The sequence below is a fragment of the Poecilia reticulata genome, chromosome 9, assembly GCF_904066995.2.
Source record: "Poecilia reticulata chromosome 9, P_reticulata-male-v2, whole genome shotgun sequence".
Lineage (NCBI taxonomy): Eukaryota > Metazoa > Chordata > Actinopteri > Cyprinodontiformes > Poeciliidae > Poecilia > Poecilia reticulata.
In genome coordinates, this window is record NC_088838.1 from 2,410,423 (window position 1) to 2,425,323 (window position 14,901).

Genomic DNA, 14,901 nt, shown 5'->3' on the forward strand with positions numbered 1-14,901 from the left:
ACGCTGGTGAAGACTGCAATCTGGTGGTTGTGAAATACTAAAATATTCCAAATCCCTGAACATAAAGCATTATCCTGATGTGGAAGAAGAATACTGGATTTGTACAAGGTGGTGGGTGTAACCTTGTTGCAGAACTGTATGTTTAACTAGTCAACATCTAGTGAGATTGAAGCACTTGAACTGTAGCTTTTAAATAAAATAAAAACAAGTTTCCTTAGTTTGTACTCTCCCCCTCATCCTACTCTGTGAGTTCCCTCATGATGCAACTTTCTTGAAACTGTCCTATTTTCAGGCGTTACTTAACAGAATCACTTATAGAAGATATCTGTTGGTGCAGGGTTCTCAAGTATTTCCTGTTTCCTGTCCCCTCACCCACTGACCCACCAGACTGTTTCTTTGTCTGCATGGGGAGAGCCTGTAGGACTGTTCAAGGATTCAAGAATTTTTTATTGTTATACCACCTTTGCTCTTTTGTGGTGCACAATATGGACTCAGGTCCCAGATTAAGAAACTTACTACACAAAAATAAATAAATAATAAAGAAATTTATGTGATGTATAGGTATGTGTGTGTGTGTGTGTGTAAATAATTTCTGGGATTACGCTAAATTAGGGGCAGCTTGAGCTCAGGAGTCTGATGGCTGAAGGGAAGAAACTATTTCTCAACCTGGTGGTCTTGCTCTGGAGGAGAGCAGCTGAAACAGTCTGTGTGCAGGATGGGTGGAGTCCTTCATGATGAGGAGCGCCCTCCTCCTGCATCATGTTGAGTAGAGGTCAGAGGTGGAGGAAAGGCTGCTCCCCAGGGTCCTCTGTGCAACCTTAACCACCCTCTGCAGAGCCATCCTCTCAGCAGGAGTGCAGTTGATGTACCACACTTTGATGCAGGTGCAGAGAACGTTCTCCACCACACAGTGATAGAAGCTTCTCAGAGTTTCCAAGCCAGGCTCCCTGCAGCTTTCTGAGTAAGTAGATGCTGGTGTGCCTTCCTGACCAGATGGGAGGTGTTGGTACTCCAGATGAGGTCACTGGATATATGCCCACCCAGGTACCTATAGCTGGAGACCACCTCCACAGCTGCTCCTCTGATGTGAAGGGGCTGAAATCCATCATCATCTCCTTGGTCTTATTCACATCGATGCAGCAATTATTTCCTCTGTCCCAGGTGTACCACCTCCTCTCTGTAATTGGACTCACTGTTCATGATGCATCTTAGTACTGCTGTGTCGTCTACTTGTTGCTATGGTGTTACACATGTGCCCTTAGAATCCAAGTTTTGTAGAATGTGAAACCCCTGACTAGAACTAGTTAACCATACAACACATGCAAGTTCAACTGGTTTCTTTAAAGCAGCTGTTTAAACGGCAAGCAGATGACAAAATAAAAGGTTTAGGTAGGACATGTTACTTCTCATAATTCACTTCAGATTTTAAGCTCTTGTAATCTCAAGAGGAAGATGTTCAACTCATATTTAGTCACTCCAGTTTTTGCAATTCTGTGATCACAGAAATTCATGCAAAAATCAAATTTCTGCATTTTTTGTGCTACGTGCAATTGTGAATTTCTTGAAATTTTTTGGCAAAAACGGCCAAAAATATTGGTTTAAATGACAGTTCTCTGCAATATTCTTCTTGCTTTTACTTGACAGCTGCTTCAGCCTTACTTGATGTCAAGTTATAGTTTGTGACCCATGTCACAACAAAAAGTCACATTTAGCATCATAAACAAGCTGAACAAACTGAGCAAAGCAGAATCCCTAGGTTCTCCATGAGAGTTGGAATAATTATCTTGCTTACCTTGTAATACAGTACTTTTGGAAGGTCAATAATGTGGAAAAAAAAATAAAAAATTTGTTGCAAATATTTTGAGTGAAGCACCACATAATCAATTTTGATTGATTATGACAGAGTAACAGGAGATCCAGATGATGACAAGGGTAGTATGTATAGGATGTACTGCCGATCTCACATTTGCGCTTTTATGTAATTAAAAAAAAAAATGTATTTATTCATGGCTACCGTCCTTTTGGACAGGCTTTTATTGTTGTATTGCAGTTTTGCCCCTGCTTCCAAGATAAATTTCTCCTATGGGAGACTCATAAAATGAACTTATCTTATCTTGATTCCAAAAAAGAATTGCAAAATTATGCAATTCACAATATCAGGCAAATTAACATTTTTTCACAATGTACCCATTACTAGCATCTCAGCCACCAAAACTATGCATTCCATGTGGACATCACAGCCTGGAAGAGTCCATTCAACGGCCCCATATATTATTGGCATGCACAGTTGCATGCATGGAATTTTAAATATGCAACCCAACATTGCATTCAAGCAGCACTTGGCGATGACTAATGCATATGTGGATGTTGCAAAAGTAACTGGGACTTGATATGTTGTACTGAACAATCAAAACCAGTTGATTGTATAAAGATAAAGCAAACAGCTGAAGCCCAACTGATTGCATCTAGTCTCTGACCTTGGAGCAGTTCCTCTGTCTCACTGGGGGCTAAATGACATTAGAAAAACATAACATTGCATTTTTATTATTTTCATGATGTGTTAATGAAACGTTGAACCCTGCCAGGGATTGGGGAGGTGTGAATGCAAAACCAAACTCTGATGAGGACCAAAAAACAAAACTCTGGTTAGCCTATGAACCTAGGTTTTGGTTCTGTGAATTCTGGTGCAGTTCAAATGCCTATGTGAATGTCAAGTGGACCCCAGACTGCTCCAAAAGCAGAAAGTGGACTACAACGCAGGGCCTTCTGGGTCAATCAACCAAAACACATGCAAGAGTTTAGTGCTTGAGGGAGAAATAACTTGAGGTATTTTACCAAGCAAAAGAGAAAACTGCTCAAATCTGATGCTACTCCCTTTTTGTTTCTTATGTCTTCTTCAGAGGTTTTTGGCTCGTTTTCTTTGGTGGTTCTTGGTGCAGCACCACCTCAGGCAAGGGGGTGAACAGATTTTTCAGTTAGGTTTGGTTGTTTGACAGTGCACCAGCTGAAAATGTAACTATTTTTTCAATTTTGGTCCCTAATCAAACCAAGTCTACCACACCATGAGGTGAGAAAACACTGTTATTTTCTCAGACAGTTATCATAATTCTCAACTTCTCCTTCCATCTGCTGCTCACATTCACTGCAGATCACAAAACCATCTGCAAACATTAGAATCCTGAGGACTTCTGCTTAACCTCACTCATTAATTTGCAAATAAGAAAGGGCCCATAGCACCAGAAAGGAGACGAGCATGTAGAACTCAAACCTAAATAGAAATTAATAAACTATTCTATAAATCTGTATAAGTATAAATCATAAATGGTTGTATTAGAACATAAAACAAATTCTAAAAAAAAAAAAAAACTATTTAGCAAGTCAGGCTGTGTTACTCTTATTCACACACATTACTTTTATTAAGAGTAACCGCTACAACCAGGAAATCCAAATATAAATTTAAGCAGCAATGCATGATACAGATTGAATTAAACCTGTAGTTTTTTTTTTTTATTAATTGAATTAAATTAGCAGCTCTTTTTGATGTGATGTTCATATGAAAAGATTCTGGGAGCCAGCAGACCTCCATGGTTCAAACTGTTCTTCCCAAAACACGGAAGACTGATAACACAATAAAACACTTATAATGCTTTGTTTGAGTGTATATTGAGGCCTCTGACTTTAACACATGCTTGCTCATCATGCCCGTTACCAAACGGAAATGAGAGGTTAGTCACATGATCTGGGTCATGTCCAACCTACCACACACCCTCTCTTCCCCTCTCCCACTGAAGCTGACCTCGCCCTGCTGCATACAAGGGAAGTTGAGTACAACTGCTGATTGCTCAAACAGGCAAATCTCCTCCAGGACTCACACGTCTGTTCTTATCAGTAAGAGCAGCGTTCCCTGTAGTGAGATGACAGACAAGCGCGACTCATCCATCAGCAGAGTAGGAAGACACTTTGTCAAATACGCAAGGAAGTTACTTTAGTTATAAGCAAATTATTCAACCAACAAATTCTTAAATTTGAAACCAGTGCACCACACCCTATTACCAGCATCAACAAATAGATCAAACTTGATTCCTGTGGCAAAGCTTTGCCTACTGTAATTATGTTTACTGCTTGCAATAATCCCCTCCCCCGAGAATAATTTATTATTTCTGATCAAAATTTGCATCTGCCAGAGAGGAAAGTAACTTTAAAAAGTTTATGATTAAGGCGAAACATTCATTCTGTGTTCTGAAAGGTCTAAATACAGACCATTTATTTCAACAATGCAAGTTATGTCATAACATGTACAACTATAAGATGGGTGCTGACATGATAAATGAAAAATATGTCTTTACTGAGAAATTTGTGCACAGCTTTGTATTTGCCTGTAACATGTACTTGATGTATTGTGGGAACTATTTTCCTGACACATATTACGTTGTGGGGGACCCATTTCTCATTGTGGGGACCAAACCTGGTTTTTGGGTCAGGGGTTAGATTTAGGATTATGGTGTGAATTGAATTTTGGTTAGAGTTAGGGTTAGGTGGGTAGGGTTAGGATAAGGGTAAGGTTTAGGCTGTAGAAATGAATGGAAGTCAATGGAAAGTCCCCACAAAGATAGCCATGCAAACATATGTGTGCGTGTCTGTGTGCGTGTATGTATCTGCGTGTCTCTATGTGTGTGTGTCTGCGTGTGCTTAATGATAAATCCAGGCTGGCACTCGGCTCATCTCAGCTGCAGAGACTATGTGGCGCAGGCTGTGCAACTCAAGGCCAGGAAGTTTCCATCCAATCCTGTACACACACATGTTCACACAAACTTTTTCATGCATTCCTCAGATTCCACATCTGATAAATTTTTGTGGGTCTCACTCCAAACAGGCCACTAAAGGCAGACATGATATTTGGCTTGTAACATGGCATCTGCAGTCCACATCTCTGAGAGAAGTAGACAGTTCCAACAGATCCAGCTCATTTAGAGCTTAAATACGTCTTAAATACGTGCAGTGCAGAGAAGAGGAAGTGACTGTAGCAAACAAAAGTAATATTTAAAAAAGTCAGCAAGTCACCAGGCCACAGTTACAAAGCCTGGAAGTCTGAGCAGAAAGGATAACATTTCTGCTGGTTTTAGTCTCCTACTGCAGATGGGTTACTGCTGTTCTCTCTAAACTGGACATGTATCTGATCACTTCATTTCTTGAAAATTACTGCTCACAAGGAAAGTTTTGCTCAGTTAGAAATGAAAGGCCTTGTCACATGTCCCATCTGTTTATAGTTGCCCTTTTCTGTTGCATAAAAACAGGTTATGCAATTAGTTGTAATATACTTTACAAAATTTAACCAAAGCAATATCGCTATGAGGTACAGACCTCATTTCAACAGCTCCCAGCACTGGGAGGGGTGTGCCCATTGTCCATTCAGGTTTCACAATTGATGTGTCCATCCATCTATCCATCCATCCATTTTTTGTACACCCCTGTCCCTAGTGGGGTCAGGAGGGTTGCTGGTATATCCAGCTAATTTTCAGGGCGAGAGGCGGGGTTCACCCTGGACAGGTCGCCAGACTGTCCAACACAATTGATGTGTTGGATGTTTAATTCCAGACAACTGGAATAATATCCTACGAATCGATTTGTTTAATCATATGTGGATATGATTTTTAATTCTAATTTTAATTTTAATGTTTGTTAATTTTCTGGGAAAGATATGTTATCAGGGTGGGAAGAAGATAAACTGTTTAGGTTCTGGGGAGTTTTGGACAGTAGTTTACTGGGAAACGTTGGATGCAGCCACATCATGGTGGTGGAGTTTTTTTAACCAAACCAGTTGCAGTGCTAATCTGGTGCAAATTAATGCTTGTCAATCATCCATTTTCCTGTTTTCACATGTCATACGATCTGACACTCTGCTTACAGCACACTGTAATTTTCAATAAGCTTCATCAAGCTGGCACATTGCGTGTGTCAGAGTCATACGTTAGTGCAGTCACTAACCAGTAAAATCAGAACCAGTTGACTAAAACTTCAACAGAATTCACCCGTCCAGGAAGCAATCGTTTCTCAAGCTGAGGGTCCAGACCTTCTGTATGAAGCAAAGCATAGAACAAGGAGCTGGTTCTTACCAAGCTAATCTGGAAATAGGGCCTCATATAAACCAACGGCCAAATAAAATATTATGAACACAATATTTAAGGGTTATTTATCAGTCCAGTTAAAAAAGAAAAAGAGGGAAAAACTGAGATTCATATGAGCAGCACAACTTGGTCTTATTTTACATGGTTTATTTTAGGGATGGTCATTACACCATGTGGAGCTGCAGTCACATTCCCCACTTTACACTAAATACAATTATACAAAATTGTAGAAGTAAGATGGCTGACTGGCTGTGAAAAACCAATCTCCTCAGACGCCTTGGGTGAATCTGTCTTCCAAATTTTCCAAACTTTTGTTCAGACGAGCTGGACAAACAGATCTGCTCCATTTAGATTCCATATTTTCTACTGCAGGGGGCTTGGTACCAGTCAGTGTTGGGGATAATGTCAATAATGTCATAGCTGATTGTGTATGTCCACTTCCATATACTGTTCTGGAAGCTTATCTTCAAAAATCTACTGTGCTCTACAGCTGACTTCACCAGGACACATTCCAGCAGGCCACATGAGGAGCTGAGATGCTGGTATCTTCATGGCTCATTTTAGTTTCAATGTAATTTAAGGAAAACGTTCAGGCACCCATGCATCAATTATACTACATACAGCAGCATCTGTCCTTGCCAGAGAGAAAACAATGGTTACCAGGATTTAAGCATTGAAAGGCTTTGGCCTTGAAAGCATGATTCCTTTTCCCTGACTACAGCCCTTTAACCTTGGTTAATAAGCTGTGGTAAACTCAACAGAGAGGGCGGGGCTGGCTCTTCCATAACACAAAAGGCCACTTTCACCTATCTGCATGTCTGTGACTCAAACACTGAAACTTTAACTGATGTGGAAACTCAGCAGAATATCACTGACTTTTAGTTGATCAGTTTTTCCGAATGAAATCCACAGAAACCTGAAAATTAGGATTCAAACTCTTTAAAGGACATTTTTTTCAGTTATACATACGATTTTAGTGCTCTACCCTTGATCAGTAGAACTAAGATGTATTGATAAGCAACTTGAAATGTCAGAAACTAGGACATAAAGACCAAAATGATAAACCTGTAGAGAGAACAGATCCAGGTATGCCGACCCAGTCTGTCCCCCATCTTTTACAATATGACTAATGCTACAGACAATGGCCAAAAAATATTTTGGAGTAATAGGACACACACAAAAATAAGCATGAAAGGCAGCAAAGAGAATGAAACGTAACCAGTTTGTAACTTAAGGGGTGGGGTGGGGCCAGGGGGCTTAACAGGTCAGAAAAAGAGAAATGAACACAATGTCTGCTGTGTTCATTTCAAAGTTCAATGGGATGAAGAGATGTGAAGAAATGTTTTATGCAGTTTTTAAAAGGAATATGAGCAGGGGTACACCACAGGTCTTCAAACTGGTCTGTCTCCACCTCCCGGTTTGTTCCACACTTCAGCCGTTTCGCTGGTATAGCGACCCAGCACTTTAGTGAGACTCTTCAAAAGAATCCAACAGACTGTCCCTCTCTGATAAAGACTCCACTAACGTTTCTGTCTAGCAACGGAACCCGAGGAGGATCTCTCTGTGGACCGCTGAGGCGTAAAAGCGCACATGGATCAAAACGCACCGCGAAGTCTGGTAACACGCTCCTCACCTGAGATAATCTCCCGTTTGGCTTCATCCAGGTGACTGGAAACAACGTCCCCCATGGCAGAAAAGAGTCCAAGTCTCGATCGGACTCCACAGAGGTCTTCAAGAACACTTTGGAACAAACACGCCTCTTCTCCACCGCAACCCCCGCAGCTGACAGCAGCGTCCCTGTAACAGGCTCCAAGGCTTTGTGTGGCACGGCGAAGAGAAGGGAAAATGACTTCCAGACTAATTTCCAAACCTCCACAGGAGTTTTTCCTTCTTGAAGAGACACACCCTCCATTAAAAGTAGGAGGGAAACTCCCACCCTCCTGTCTGCCTTGGTGCGTTCAAATCATGTAGGGAAACAACGCTTCTCATCCGTGTTTGAAGTTACCGTCTGCATACCGTCTTATTGGTCAAATTTGGAAAGAAAAATAATAATAAAAAGTAATAACCACATCTGTAAAATGTACTAAAAAAGATGCTCATTACCAAACTCACATTTTTTAACATTAAGATTTTGTTCAAATAAATTTACAGCCGCATTATTTATTTGACTTAATGAATGTTTGTATAAAGTACAGCAGGGCAAAGTTAACCGGCTGATACATTTGTTTAAATTGAATTATTTTTTAGTAATGATTTCTATGTGATTATATGAACAAAAACACAAAATTTCATTATAAAGTTGTGATTTTTACAATAACATATATTTGATAATGCATGTAGAAATCATTCTTTATGGACGAAACGAGAAAATAAATTGCTCTTGGGGGCCCCCTGGTGGCCGCAGTAGGTCACGCCTCACCTGTGCTGCAGTTCAATGTGGAGACCGCATCCAGCATCAAAGCACTGCTGGAAGATGAATCAGCAAAACAATTAAGTAAAAAAGGACTTATCCTTCAGGGAGAGAGAAAAGGAAGAGGAAGGATAGAAAAAAAAGCCTAAATAAAGGTATGTTTGCATATGTTGCATTGGTAATGCAATGTTTATCAAAAAGATTTGTGGAGCTGCAGATAGGACCATAGAACGGTCCTGTTCAAAGAATGTTTGTATTTGTGTGAAACTGAGTTTTAACTTTAAATGAGCTGATTCTCATGGTTGGCCCTACATGTTTCTGAGGGTATTTAACAACAATTAAAACTTCTCAATGTTTGACGTCCTTCTTCTTCTTTTTGATTTTTAATGATGGGTAGCATCTAACTTTAAGGTGCATTATCGCCATCTACTGTGCTGGAGTGTGGGCCAGAGTATCCCGCCGGCCCCTTTTTATTCATTATCATGTGCTAATAATTATTATTTCTGCTAATAAAGCAGATTGCTGCAACCAACAGTCAGACAATTAGATCAGTGTTTCCCAACCCTGGTCCTCAAGGCACACTGACCTGCATGTTTTAGATGTTCCCCTGCTTCAGCACATATGATTTCAAATGATGGCTGATTAACAGGGTTTTGCTGAATTGCAATCATCTGAATGAGGTGTGTTGAAGCAGGGGAACATCTAAAACATGCAGGTCAGTGTGCCTTGAGGACCAGGGTTGGGTCCTCAAGGCACTGGACACTGGATTAGATCATTTGCACACCTGGGGAGCAAACTAAGGAACTCAGGGGCCACAGCCAGTTATGCTACACCTGGGCCACTGCTCAACTCAAAGGTTTTCAACAACACAAGACCTTCTGACTGTTAGGAGTTTGTCCGTTCCAGCCTTCCATCTCTATCTGTTTATAGTTCGCATTTTAATACACAATACAAATAATTTGTCCCTCAGCCGGTATTTAAAAGTATCAAATCCAACCAATGATGAATACTGACACAATGCTACACAACACATGGTCATATTCAGTTCCATCTAATGAAAACATGACATTTAACATTAGAATTTTACATCTGACCAAAAACATGTTGATACAGAAATGAGGGCTGAATTAAAATGATGTTCAACACCTGCTTAATGGTTGTAAAAGGTACTTTTAATCTGACAAATGAGCCTGATCCGAACACAATCTCTTCAGGTTCCACTCGAGAATTTCAGAATTATCAAATTATTGTCTCGACTTTGACTGAGCCATTGTGACACCTTGAATCCTCTGTTTGTCATTCAAAGAGAAATACATATTTTAAGTCGGAGATTTTCTGCTGTGTTTAGCAAAGGTTGATAAAATGACAGCATGTCACCCAGGTCGTGCTGAGCAGTGGCGGTTTCTGATATGAGCGACATGGGCTACTTCCCAGGGTGGCATCATGTGAGGGGGGCTCGGTCTGCGCGTACCCAGCCCCTGCTTTCTCAACAACAGGATCTGAATGTCAGCTGTGGCCGATCCAAAGTACACATTAACCCCACCACCCCTCCACACTCCTGACCACAACTTCAGAATTTCCAGAATTTACATGCAGTGTGTTTTTCTTCCCATATCGCCTGTTTTGATCATCTGAATTATTCATGTTAGACATCTGGAATACTGTAGAAGGACCCATTAAAGCTGCATTCTGTAGTCACACATAGTTCAGTGGCGGCTTAAACATATCTTAAAACATAATCTTAAACATACTCTACTCATTAGTTGAGTAAAAAAAAAATCATTGACAGAAATAAAGGCTTGAAAACATCAGATGTTAGATACCATGTTTTACTTGATGAATTGAGTTACTGAAATAAATGAACTTTTCAATAATATTCTAATCCATTGAATGTGTCTGTATGCACTTTATTGGACCTTTAGAATCTTCAATGACAGAAAGCCCATATATATTTTCTCTGGCATAAAATAATGTATTTAAAATATGTATTTCTATATGTTATCATTAATTTATTCATTGTTTTTTTGACCTAACAATGGTGTTACTGAGTTATACATCTAGAATTTACCCATTTGTCTCCAGGAGACTCCACAATGGGTTAAGATTGTAAGCAGCAGCTGGCAAGACTCTGGGAATATCAGATGGATTGTTTCAGACAGTTTTTTATGACTCCAAATCCCAAACAAAGGTCATCGCTCATCCAGTAAAGAGAAAGGGAACAGGTCCTGTTTTGGTTCATTTCAATTCCAGTTCATTTTCAGGTTCAGGATAGTGATGCTTGAATATGTTGGGATCCTCAGTCAACGTACTGCTGCCAGTTTTCCACCAGAGGGCGCCCGCAGCTCACCCCGCTATCAGCGTGATCCTAGGACCAAGAGGAGCCGGCAGTCTGCACTAACGCCAGATTGTTGACCCTCGTGGTTACCAAGATCACGGTTCCCTGTTTTGTTTTCTAGTATGGCTTTTGTTTTTTGTAGCCTCATGTTCATCCAACACCAGCTAGAGATGAAACATATTTGGTCTTTTATCTAGTAGAGATGCAGACACCTGATCCACTAAACAAGGCAAGATGCAGCAGCTGGATGGAGACTTTTCAGGGACCTAAGCATATTTTCATTTGGGGCCCCCATACGAACATGTCAACACCAGATGCTTCTTTGTGTGTGTAGCATCATTATAATTCATAATAATAATTCATCAAACTTATATAGTTTGATGAATAGAGGGAAAAATAGCTTGTGTCATACCAGTATTGTGCCAAAACCAGTACTATTGGTATTGGTTTTAAGCTTAGAGAAACCAAAAAAAAGGAAAAATAAATAAACGCAGAGAAGTATTTAAGTGTTCCTTATTATTTTAACAATTTGAAAGTAACATCAGACAAACAATGATTACAGTTAACACGTTTAACATCTTAATTCCTCAGAAGCAGCAGCCAACAGAATGAAGAGATTAACCTAATATTTGTGTACAACCATAAAAATAAAATAAAAATAGTTTTTTCTTTGTGTAATACCATTTAGTTTAGTTATTTAATGTTACTTTAAAAATGTTTGTGTTTTTTTAGTTTAATCATGCTTGACGTTCTTGGGGGCCCTCTGGCGGTGTGGAGTCCTTCAGCAGCCGCTTACTGCTGCTGTCGTCTGGTTCTATTACTTTTGCACGATAATACAAACAACTTGGCAGCCGTCCGCTTGGCAGGCATATTAGTATTTTGCCAATTAACCTTAGATAAAAAGCTACAGTGATAAATCACAAAAAATGACACATAAAAACAACCACCATGTTAAACCTTATTTACAACCTTTTAGAAAAGCATTCCTTTAGATGTGATAAGAAAGGATTTTCTGGTTCAGTCTAGTCTAACATGCTAATGAATGACAATATAATCGTTGGCCCGACTTTTAATTTGGAACGGAAGCCTGTTGTGTCCAGATAAGCGCTGCAGCAGTCGGAGCTGTTCGCAGTGCAGAGCAGACAGGACGCACCATGGCACCGCTGGGACTGAAAGCCATTGTTGGAGAAAGTAAGAACAGTTTTATTGTCTTCCTTTTTAGGAATCCATTTCGGCCATGTGGTTTTGTCTCTGACGTGAAGTACAGTCAGTGTGTCCCACTGTGAGTGGATGTTGTGAGGTGTGTGAGGCGCGGCGCGAGGCAGTCTAGAAGTTTGAGGATAATTGTCGATAAAAAGTCATCTGTTGACGCAGGTTTCTGTGTTCGCTCAGCTGTTTTTGCCCCTGATGCCATTGAAGCCAGTTTCTTAGGTTTCTACTGAACTGTAGGATACACGGAGCCCTTATTCTGGTGTCTGTTAGGAAAATAGGCGCATGGATACTTCGGTCGATGTAAATCCTGCCTCTCTAATCTTTATCTGTGGGATTAACTGTTGTGACAGCGTTTCAGAGGAAGAGAACAGTGGAAGGAAGATCAAATTCAGTCAAACCCCAAAACAGATTAAAAAGTCTCTCATTACTCAAATCCATTTCACTTTGTTTAAAATAAAACCCCACAGATGGGTTAGTGCTCATTTACGCTTTGATTCAATCTTGAAATTCTGTAAATAATGACAAGATGTTAAAGCAATTAAGTGCATTTTATTCTACATGCAAAAGTCCCAAAAAGTATTCTGTTTCTGGTATTCCTGTAAATCTGACAAACATCTGCAAATGACAGTGATGGTCGAGAGTGAGAGTGAATTTATCTTTATTGTATATTGTATCAGACAGAATATTTTTTGAATACATTATGTATTTCAAATATTTGATATAATTAGTAATTCTGTGAAGTGGGAGAGAGGGATGGTGTGATGGTGCAAGGTTAAAGCACACTGAAACAAAAATCTGTGGTGAAGTGAATGTAATCTGAATCTACACAAATACATGTAGTATAGAAGACATTGTATATAAATATATTGTTTTAGAAAATAAATTGAATACTAAGAGTAAGGCACCAACAGACTAACAGTTATTTGACTGTTATCAAATAACACTGTCATTTGCAGGTGTCACTTGTGTGTCAGATTTAAAGGAATACCAAAATCACAATATAAATGTTCTGGTTTGGGACTTTTGCATGTAGAAAAAAAGTGCAATTAATTGCGTTAATACTCCCACCCGAAAAAAACAAGACGGAATTCATTTTCACTGTATACGCCAGAACAGTTTAAAGCAATTCCATTAATATCTACTGTTTACACACTAGACCTGCAGATGGAAAATAAAAATAGAACAATGAAGCTTGTGTAAAAATAAGAAGTCTGACTTTCACAGGTGTGTGTGTGTGTGTGTGTGTGCGTGTGTGTGTGTGTGTGTGTGCATCTGGTGCTTTTATATGATTAAAACAATTTTTATTCATTTAGTGAAGTAAGAAGCAAGAAACCTGTACTCAAGTCAGATGAGTACTTCAAAACAATATCACTCAAGTGGAGGTAAAAAGTAACTCAGTGAATGTGTCAGTAAATATAAAACTATTGTCAAAGTACCACATCAATTCAGTCCAATGTGACTGTAAATGTGAGTATACTGCTGAGAACGTTAAATCTTCAATCTTTAAAGCTATTTAGGGACAGTTTATTATAACCGGTTTTTTTGCTGGTTATATGTGGTTGAGTATTTGTGGGTTGAATTTTATGGCTACAGAAATGAACATTGAACTAGTTCATGTTTATGCATTCTCATTTGGAATTCTCAAATTGAGTTCATATCCTCAAAAATGAACTCAATGTCATTTATTCCTCCTTTTCTCTGACATATTATTCATATAAATATAGTATTGTATATGCACCACAGTTAGCTGAAAAGCACAGATTTTCAACCCAGTCTACAGATGGATGGATTCACCTTGTAGTTTAAAAAATATGATGTAAACTTAATCCTGGGTAAACTCCTCCTGTTCTCTAAATATTTTTGCAAAAACCTTTTAATGGAAAAGGTAATGTAATTAATCAGAAATATAACTAAGGTAAACTAAATATATTAATCCGTCACTTTGGTTGGACAAATAAGCTGATTTGAAAGACATTTTAAGGAAAATTATCAATATATTTTTTACATGAGTTCATAAATGTTTCTGATTTATGAAACAGATAAATTATTTTGTCATCCATTTTTCTCTGTAGTTGAAATATGTTGCTTTTCACACTTGTCTCAGTCTGAGGTGGTACTCATGTCCAGAAAACACAAACAAATTTCCAGTTTTATGTTTTCACAGATAAAGTCTAGGTTTCAGAGATCTCATAACTGGGCTTCAAAGAATCTATGTTCAATATAATATAGTTCAGTTCATGTTTGATCAGCTTAAATATGTAAGATTTTGATTAAGAGAGGGTGAAATGTACAGTACAGGCTTCATAAGAGACATTCCAATCTAATAAGGTTTCAAGTCAGGTGACAGTTTGCAGAAAACCCATTTTCATACTGTGTCTACATTGGGCACATCACAGATTTAGCTGGTGTCTGTGTGAACATGGTGAACATTCAAATCAAGAAAAACATCTTCAGTGTGAATATTAAAGCATGTATGCATAAACTACACACTAAAAGGGCTTTTTAAATGTAAAAGTAGTGAGTCATAGACTTGGAGAATTTATGAATATGTGAACCTAGAAGTTTCCTCCTGTGACTTGCTGGACTCTCTTTATGGACCTTATGGAAAAACATCAAAGTTGATCTGATCAGAACTAAAATAATTACCTTGGAAATTAAATCTTACTTTTGCTTCTATGTATAATAGTCCAACAAATACCCTGCACACCATGTTATCATATACCACATGTGATACAGGGATATGCTGGGACAGTCATTACATTTTTGACAACACCTACAAATTACTACATTTGTATATTTGTGCAATATTCATAGTGTCA

General features: G+C 38.9%; 2 protein-coding genes across 3 annotated transcripts in view; one reads left to right on the top strand and one right to left on the bottom strand.

Annotated features, from left to right (window-relative positions):
* LOC103469623 (protein Niban 2-like) overlaps positions 1-8,028 on the bottom strand; it is a 45,407-nt gene extending 37,379 nt beyond the window's left edge. The window contains exon 1 of the mRNA XM_008417415.3: positions 7,759-8,028. Coding sequence (XP_008415637.1) covers positions 7,759-7,813 — 55 coding nt within the window. The 5' untranslated portion in view covers positions 7,814-8,028. The remainder of the gene's footprint in view (positions 1-7,758) is intronic.
* A 3,915-nt stretch (positions 8,029-11,943) lies between these two features.
* Positions 11,944-14,901, top strand: part of stxbp1b (syntaxin binding protein 1b) — a 32,750-nt gene continuing 29,792 nt past the window's right edge. The window contains exon 1 of one of the 2 annotated variants that reach the window (XM_081611207.1): positions 11,944-12,061. In XM_081611207.1, the coding sequence (XP_081467333.1) occupies positions 12,025-12,061 (37 nt within the window). In that variant the 5' untranslated portion in view covers positions 11,944-12,024. The remainder of the gene's footprint in view (positions 12,062-14,901) is intronic. The other variant, XM_081611206.1, reaches the window with a different exon arrangement.